The sequence below is a fragment of the Poecilia latipinna genome, unplaced genomic scaffold (genome assembly GCF_001443285.1).
Source record: "Poecilia latipinna isolate Pla-1442-1.1 unplaced genomic scaffold, P_latipinna-1.0 Scaffold14, whole genome shotgun sequence".
In the NCBI taxonomy this organism is placed as follows: domain Eukaryota; kingdom Metazoa; phylum Chordata; class Actinopteri; order Cyprinodontiformes; family Poeciliidae; genus Poecilia; species Poecilia latipinna.
The window spans coordinates 574,904-584,208 of NW_015112630.1; the positions used below are offsets into that span (position 1 = coordinate 574,904).

The 9,305-nt window shown below is 42.4% G+C and overlaps 1 protein-coding gene across 4 annotated transcripts in view; it reads left to right on the top strand.

Moving 5' to 3' along the window:
• Positions 1-9,305, top strand: part of kirrel1a (kirre like nephrin family adhesion molecule 1a) — a 48,272-nt gene that overhangs the window by 23,715 nt on the left and 15,252 nt on the right. For 3 of the 4 annotated variants that reach the window (XR_001424945.1, XM_015032071.1, XM_015032089.1), the window contains exons 2-6: positions 438-590; positions 6,107-6,256; positions 6,338-6,495; positions 7,293-7,443; positions 8,112-8,217. Coding sequence is in view for 3 of the 4 variants with exons in the window: in XM_015032071.1 (XP_014887557.1) it covers positions 438-590; positions 6,107-6,256; positions 6,338-6,495; positions 7,293-7,443; positions 8,112-8,217 (718 nt within the window). In the remaining variant the exon portion in view is untranslated. The remainder of the gene's footprint in view (positions 1-437; positions 591-6,106; positions 6,257-6,337; positions 6,496-7,292; positions 7,444-8,111; positions 8,218-9,305) is intronic. The other variant, XM_015032083.1, reaches the window with a different exon arrangement.

Below are 9,305 nucleotides of genomic sequence, written 5' to 3' on the forward strand. Positions count from 1 at the left end.
GAGGATGAGGGGGGGGGGGAAGGGAGGGGGGAGGCAGAACCGATTAATTAAGAAGGGTGGGGGGGGGGCGGGGGGGCATAAAAGTTGGGAGCAAGAAGTCGGGAGCCACCCCGATGGCGGAAGATCATTGTTTAATCTCCTCTCAGTGAACTTGAAAAGCCTTCAACCCAACTTCATACTACTTCTTCAACTCTTTTCTGATTTTCTTTCCCTTCATACCTTTGTCTTTTGTCTTGGTTTGTTACCATAGTGCTCGGTTTGTGGCCACAAGCCACAGAGTGATCAAATGTGGTAATGATGTCAATTCAATGCTATTGGGGGAATGCAGATTTGAATGAAATAATTGTCCGATAGCAGACACATCCAATAATAACGCTGGGGTGGTCGTCTGTAAAGTCTCTAACTTTTCTTTCTTTCCACATTTTCCTCCCAACCAGCAGTGAGAACGGCAAGATTCTCTCAGGAGCCGGCAGACCAGTCGGTGGTGCGGGGCCAGAGGGTGATCCTGTCCTGTGTTGTCTTCAACTACTCTGGCATTGTTCAGTGGACCAAAGATGGTCTGGCTCTGGGCATCGGAGAGGACCTTCGTGGTGAGACATCACACCCGCTCCTTAGGTCTTGCCTTCATAACACAAAGACAATTTCTGTTTTCAAACTACTTCTGATTTCTTTTAACTGAATCTACCGAGGCTGCATCAAGTAAGGAACTCTCTTTTAACTCTTGTGCGTGCAAGGACTGAGGCAAACGTAGAGGACTATGGCAAATGATACAAGTTTTACGTGTGTGGGGTCAGTGGGACCCCATTTCGACGTACAAGGGTTAAACTCACTTCCCACACAAAGAGGACCAAACATTTTTCTTCTGCCAAGATTTTGCTGAAAATGAAGGTGACTAAACTTGACACCTTGTTGTAAAGTTCATGGGAACACTTAAGGGAACATTAGACATTCACCTATCAGTGGGACTTTTAACTCTATGACAAAGAGCTCTAAAAGTCTTTGTCAGAGAGGGGTTTCAGTGAGTCCCACGTTTTTCAAAGACAAGAAAAACTTAAGTAAATACAAAGATCTCCCAGTATGGCAGACATTTTAAACCTGTTTTCCAACAGAAATATTATTTTTTTTTAAGGCCCCATCCATACAAAGATTATTTTAAGTGTATCCGCAAAGGTTTTTTGCAGAAACACCTAACACCTAATAGGCATTGGCAGGTTGCTCCAGAGTCTAGGAGCCGCTGCCCCAAAAGTTACCTGGTAACCTGACCTTAGTGTCTTGACTGGGTTATAAAAATTCAGCCATTGAACTGAGGTATTGGGGTGATTTAAAAACCAATAACATTTTCAAATCAACCTTCTAGTCCACCAGTAGCCAGTGAAGCAAAGTCAGTACGAGTGATATGTGGTGACGCTTTCGCTTACCAGTGAGAAGACAGACTACTGTGTTCTACACTAATTACAGACAACATATTATCCATCCATTTTCAAGATTATAAGTGTGGCAAGGGCAAACAGAAAAATCTTAGTTTTGTTATTATTAAGTTGTAAAAAACGGCTGGTTATCCAGGATTTAATCTCCTTCAAACAGTCAGTGATTTTACGTAACACCTGCAGAATCCTGTGGTCAGCAGTATCAGTGGCAGCAGTCAGGTCAAGGAGAACGACTTCACATTACTTTCATTACTTAATTTTACAATTGTCTTCAGTAAAGAAACAGATATGGCTTTAGAAAACAGAAATCGCAGCAAGATAGTTTGGTTGCTCACCGTGTCAAGTTTAGAACTGAAGTACAGTTAAGCTAGTTTTCACATTACTTTCAGACACAGATTCTGAACCTAAATTAAAAAGAACAAAGAAACCAGCATGTGACAGAACTTGTGTCTGGATCACTGTTGTCCTGTGCATCACAACTAACTCACTGATAGTTACCCTTTCATTACCTGAAAGAGTGCCTTTCAACAACATGCTATACTAATGTCAACAATTTGCCTAGCTAAGCTATTAACTTAAAGCCTCATGCTAAGAAGTTGATTTACACCAACTCAAGTCCACTGTGAAAACCCCTGACCACGAAGGTATTAGTAGGAAAGAAAAAGAGGGAAAATATGTACAAATTCATCTTCTGCTTCTAATTCCAAAAATGAAAGAGCAAGTCTTTTCTACAACTGATGAATTGCTTTGTGGAAAAAAAATCATCCCACTAGGAATACATTTTCCAAGACTGTGGTTTCTTGTTTTATCTGACTAGCATTCCCCAACACTTAAATATTCGTTGTGCTTTTCCGGTGCAGGAATGTCACCCAGAAGAATTTTTCCAAGTACTTAAAGTCAGATTCCAGAGATGGAACTTCACTCTTTTACTTACTCTGTATACCTTGAAATCTCAAAGAAGGGAAAACTAGCTGCATTTTGTGAAACGGTTCCCTGCCAAAACTAAAGAAATGCAAGAGATTATGAGCTAACTTTAATTAACTGCTGTTTTCCTAAATTCTTTATTGTGAGAGATCATCAGATTACTCCTCGTTTCAATTTTCAAATATGAAACTGAAATCTAATTTTGTACAAATACAAGATCACTAATGTTTAAAATATAATACCTTTAGTTACAAAGGTCAGTTTTCAACTTTGGTTAGCTCATTAAGTGGAACAGCTGAAATCTTTTTACTTTGGGCTTTTTTACAATCCAAGTCTTCAAGGTTGCCTGTCAGTGTGTCCTCCAGTCACAGTGCCTAGTCATGTTTAAACCACAAACATCTGGGTTTTATGAGGGATTTATTTACAGATAAAAACCTAATACCCTCCTTCACTCTGGTATTCCAGAGTAAAATGCAGTGGGAACAAATACTGTCAGACGTCATCTTACTAATAAATGATTGTAAATCCAGGTGTCCTGTGAAGTCTTCAGAGGTTTTCTTTTGTAGGTTAGTTCATCTTTTAAAAATGGAAAGAATATGACACAACTGCAAGCTGACCAAAGCATGGGTGTCTACTTAAACTTGGTCATCAGTAGATTCTTGATCAAAGAAACAGACCAGATGGCCACTGTAACTCTGTAGAAGCTGCAGAGACACATAGCTCAGGTGAAATAATCTATTAACAGAACAATAATTAGGCATATGTTCCATAATTTGGTCCTTTAGAAACAACAGCAACAAAAAGCCAATATTGAAAGAATGGCATACATTCTCCTGATTGTAGTTTGCTACAAGTCACATGGGGCACACAGGAAATGTTGAAGAAAATGGCCAGGAGGCAATTCAGACTGAATCATTTGAGTCTCTTGCTGCAACTAAAGGTCCTCACATACTTAGGCATATTTCACTCCTCAGAGGTCTGCGCGAATTTTAGGTGAACTCAAAGCAGACACCTGCCATATACATCCGTGCTTTGGTACATTCTTACAACCTCATAAGCAGTATAGCACAGAAAACTCTTTGCCACCAGGTGGTCTGACCTCCACTAGTAGGCAAGGAGGGGTGAAATGTCTAGCCCAAGAACACAATGACTGAGACTAACAAAGCAGGAATTCGAAAGAGGAACCCACTGGTTACAGGACAAACTTCTACCTTCTTAGCCACTGTGCAGGGTTCAGCCTAAACAGTCTAGCAAGTTTTGTGTTCGACACAAGCAACAATATTTTCCGTCCCCTAATCAATGGACGGTGTTAGCTGTACCCTAACCAAACCATTGTTTTGGTATGTACTTGCAACTGAAAAGGGCCCTAGAATGGTGAATGGTACAATTGAAACAGAAAATAGTGTCCCTAACCGCATTGGTACATTGCTGTATCACTCAATGGAATCAGGGTATAAATGACAATCTGGCAAAAGGTTCTCCATCCAAGTTGACTGTGGATCAATTATTTTGCAAAGAAGAATGACTAAAACTTTCAGTTATTCTGTTCAAAGCTAGTAGAGACACATCCCAAAGGACTACTATTGGCGCTGAAGGCAGTTATAGTAGTGACTCAAATATGTGCTTCACCTTTTATACAGTAAAGAAAGGAAATAGTACCTATTCCATTTCAAAACAATGAACCCGATGGAGCATTAAGGATCTGAGATGTTTTATGATAGATCAGTTATTGTAGCATCTTCAACATTATGTTGTTACTAGTGTTAAACATGTGAAGCATAGGAAGCACTGCCAGATATAAGAGAGGCCACATTAACTTTAGGTTAGGATAGTGAGACACTTCTTTTTTTTCTCCCACAGCAGATGATACCCCCTGTCACATCCTATTGTTCCAAAATGTGCACATCCTTAGCTGGATGCTAAATTTACCCAGCCTCAGTGTTAACGTTGGGTGGGAATTTTCTCCATTGCCTCCGGCGCTGTTCTCAGTCCGTCAGCTCAGCTGAGCAGCATCACGCTGTCATCGCCTCTGTCAAAGCAGGCCGCCTCCACTGCCGCTGCCCACCGAGGGGGAGCTAGCTAATAACCGGCTAACGTCCGGTATGCGTTCAGGGCGGCATACGTCAGCTAACTCATGGAACACCGCAGCTGTTTCTCTCTCTACAGTGATTTTCCACTTTGATTTCTGTAGGACTTGGACCAAACTCCAGCAGAGTGATTCATCTGAGTTACAACACTGGTTCCAACTGAAAGAGGAGGAGGGTGGATGAGTTGCGCAGTTACAGATCAAAACATGTGGCCAGATGTGTAACTGATTATCCCACTGTTAGTGATATGCGGTTGCTGTGTGTTTGTTGGTGTTGTCTCCATGTCCGCTGCAGTTTTTCCTTCTCCACATCACCTCATCGCAGTGGAACACCGCAAGGCGACTATTTGGGACTTTCTCCTCTGTCAGGCTATTCCTGTGTGACCTCCTCCTCTCAGATCCCCTGTTCCTCCCTGTCCCCGCTGCTCTCCTTCACTCATCTGCCTTTGTTGCACTGAGCCCTCTCTGATTCTTCTTTTAACTCGTCCGTCCCGTCACTCATCAGCCTCGCTCCTAATTCCTGCCCTCCTCCTCCTTACCCCTCCTTTTCTCTGTTTTCTATCACTTCGTCGCATCATTACTGTAACGGCTGAAGGCTTCGAGGCAGAGCTTTGCGGAAACAAGTGAACAAACACATGCCCTCTGTCCCTTCCACACGCTCCTACACATGCGACACCCTGCATGCAAATGCGTGTGGAAGAAAGGTGGCCAGAGTCGAGGAGAAGGGAGGTCAGTCGGGCAAAACTGCAACGGTGGGGTTCGTGCGGCGATGCAAACAAACACATCCTGCACCATGGAATGAAGTCGATTTAGGTCCTCTAAAACACTCCTGTCATCATGCATTCAACCCCACCCCCCCCCAAACCCTTTCTACTCATGTGATGCCAGAGGAGTGCAAGGACGCCACCTAATGGCGAGAATGCATACTGGCTGCACAGCTGGAGCTGGGTTGGGGGAAGGGAAGATCTGGATAGATTTCTGTCTGAGTGAAACTCTGGTGGCTTTTAGGCTGAGGCTACAAGAGACTGACTTTTATCAGCGGCCATTGAAATTTTTTTACATTTATTTAACCTTTATTTAATCAAGGTATGTTTCTTGAGAAGAAATTATCACTTTCAACAACAACCTGTTCAGAAAACATTGAAACATCGTTTGATAGAAAATTGTACAGCAGAAAAAAATAAAGATTAGCACTGTCAAATCAGTTTAAACAAATTTAATCAGATTATCAATATGCCTAACTCTGTAAGTTTGAAATATAAATGTTGCCCATATCAGCCCCTGATATGGGCGACTGAATGCACGTTTTCGAAACATGCTTAGGAAAATGTTTTATTGCCTCAAACCAAGCATGTCTGAAGATTCTTAGTTTTCAAAGTTTTTATTTGGAGGAAGTCACATTGTTTTAAACGGTAATTTAGAAAAGTCCCTCTCCATTCATTTCCTATGGGACTTGTGCCATGAGGCGACAGTCATTCAACCAGCTGACTGGCGTAAGTCATGCATGGGACATTTTGAACTCAGAGAAGTAGATGTGAACACATGGGCTAGCGACGCATCACACGAAAGTTTAAAAAAGTGGCTGGATATAACGTTAACCTCTGTGTTTTCTTCCTACAAGTTGTCTCTTGTTAAAATCTTGGTGGCTGTGTGTTTGTGTGTGCTACAGCTTGGCCCCGGTACCGTGTGCTGCGGGTCCAGGAGCTGGGTCAGTACAACTTGGAGATCCTGTCGGCCGACCTGTCTGACGACGCCCTGTACGAGTGCCAGGCCCCCGACGCCGCTCTGAGGTCCAGAAGGGCCAAACTCACCGTCCTGAGTGCGTTTCCGCTTCTGGCGTCTTCTGGAGACAACTCTCCACACTTGGTTTGTGTTTCTAAAGTCTTTCCCTCCATTCCAGTCCCTCCAGATGACCCGGTAATCGATGGAGGACCGGAGGTGCTGCTGAACGCGGGGGAGTCCTACAACCTGACGTGCGTGTCTCGTGGAGCTAAACCGCCTTCAGTGGTTGAGTGGATGAAAGATGGGCTGCCGATAGAGGGCGCTGTCAGTACCACTGTGAGTTTCATCAGGCTCTTTAAGGGTGCAAGAGAAATCTTACAACCACTAAAATCTCCACTCCATTTTTGTTTATGTTTTGTGAAGAAAGAAGGTGTGCTCAGTGTCTTCTTTGTGGGTTTTTGCCATTTGCTTTAGGGGTTCATAGTGTAGCGCTAACTTGGGACCTTAAAGGTGTTTTCCCACCTGATAGTCTACTTTGTCAAACAAACCAAACTCTTTGAGCAGCCTGTTCCCCTCCTTGCCTGCGGCGGTGCTGCACCATGAACCACTGAAAGAAACAACACAAAACCCTCTGAACAAGACATGAGTGCAACTTCCTTCTCCGCAAAATGCAAACAAAAATGGAGTGGCGTCAGATTTTAACGTTTGTAGGATTTGTCTTTTGTCTCTTTTGTCTTTGTGGCAAAAGAGAAATCAGGACAGTCCTCCTGGTAGCACGACACTCACATGTATATTTTGGTTACCAGAATACTTTGCATTCTGATATTTACCCAGAATGCCCAGGGTTGTAGTGCATTTCCTGTTTTTGGAGCGGTCTCCGCTTTGTTTGACAACACACATTCAAACCACACCAGGGTTCACTTCAACCAAACTCGGTCTGAGGTTTGTAGGCTCACCAGAGTGTATCCGAATTCGTTTGTGCATTCACAACTCCCCAACAAGGCAGACTTTCTAGGTAAATGAACTGGAGTTTGACTAAAGTGGATTAAACAGGTCTGGTGTGAGGGCTCAGTTGGACTCAGGAATGTGGTCAAGCATTCTCTAGGTGTTTTCACTGGGTGTCTGCTCTCCAGGAGGTGCTTTCAGACAGGAAGAGGGTGACCACGCGGAGCCACCTTCCCGTCCACCCCATTGACACTGACACTGGAAGGAACTACAGTTGTGTGGCCACCAACCAGGCCGCTCCCTCTGGCAAGAGCACAACCGTCACCCTTAATGTGCACCGTAAGTCCTGCTGCTGTCACCACCAGGCAGCAAATTGAAATAAATCCAAAAGTATTCATACTTCTTGAATTTTCTCACATCGTCACACGTCATAGGCACTAATTTCACTACTTTGACTGAAGACTGTTTCTGTGTGACATCATCACTGCTGACCCACCTCTTTGGCTTTTGCTTTTCCACTTTAAATCTCTGCCTGGATATATTGCTGGAAATCATCTGGGATTTGGGGTTGTAGCTTTTAAGATGCTATCTAATCAGCCAATCCCAACTGTAAAGACTACTCCTTGTTGCCACGGTGACACGTCATAATTACTGTCTGAACTTTGGAAAAAAAGTACAAGCAAAAACTCTTCCAGCTGCACTGCATCCAATAGCAGAGGTCTCAATTATCCAAACATGTAATGCCTCAACTAAAAAACTATGAAAAATCCAGAACTAAAACAAATTAGGACTAACTAATCCAACATGCTGCCACCATGGCAACTAGACCAAGCAGAACGGGTCAAGCAGCATAACGTTAAGTAAAGTGTGTAACATCTGCCACCAGATGAAGGACTTTAAGGATGTTAGTAACTAATGCATGAAAAAGCATCTTGCATCAGATAATCCTCTGAACTGCCATGCAGCTGTAGACTCCATGTCCCAAGAGTATCTGTTCTTCGTTTCAGATCCACCAACAGTGACCCTGTCCATCGAACCGCGCTCTGTCCTAGAAGGGGACCGAGTCACCTTCACCTGCCAGGCTCATGCCAACCCTCCTATTATGGGCTACAGGTCTGCTTCAGCCTCTTTCCTTTGCAACACAAGCTAATGCAGCTGAGCCCATAATTATTCAGACACATGGAAGATTTCCATTTAAACCTACTTTGTTTGAATCAAGAAGTTGGTTTCTAATGTCAGCAATTAACTTTTTGGCATCACGACAATCAAACTCTGCCTGTAACTGCTGAGAAGCTTTTTTACTCTCTGTGTAAACAAGAACATCATTTAAAAGTAAAATACAACAATTGAAACCAGAAGTTTACATGCACTGAGGCAACTTTTTTTCTCACTGTCTGAATTTCAATCCAACCGAGCTTCTCTTGTTTCATGTCAGTTGGAATTACCAAAATTATTTCTGCTTGCTAAATTCTACAACAATGAGAAAAATAATATGTTAAATCTATTTATAAATGTCTTCTAAATCAGAAGTTTACATTCAGAAGTAATGGGTGGAAAACCAATAAATTTCTTATAGGTTAACCAATAGGTTAATTAACACACTTTAGCTAATTAGAGACTCACCTGTGGATGTATTGTAAGGCTGTGAGAAGTTTCTCTAAGGAAACCTAATATGTTTGACCCAAGACATGCAACTCAAAGACAAAGCTACTAAATACTGAGGAAATGTATGTAAACTTCTGGTGTTGAAGACATTAACAAATAAATCTGACTTATTGTAGCATTTAGCAAATATAAATAATTTTTGATAAGTTTTGTCTGGTGTAACTTCAGACAATGAGAAAAGAAGGTGGATGTGTCTTCTTATCCAGTTTATGTAAACCTCTGGTTTCAACTGTGCTATAGTGACCAACTACTGAACAGATGAAATCGGTGAAAATGGACAGAGATTCCTCTATATGTATCAAATCAATCAATCAAATTTTATTTGTATAGCACATTTCAGCAGCAAGGCATTTCAAAGTGCTTTACATCATTAAACACAAAAACACAGTCATGTAACACTGAATAAACAATCAAAAACATTAAATTTCCCACCGATTCAAAGTTCTGTCCTTCAAATCGGCAGAAAAAAAACAGCCGCGGGGGATAGACTCCAACCCGCAACCCTTTTAAAACAACGGGGGGACTCTAAACCTGCA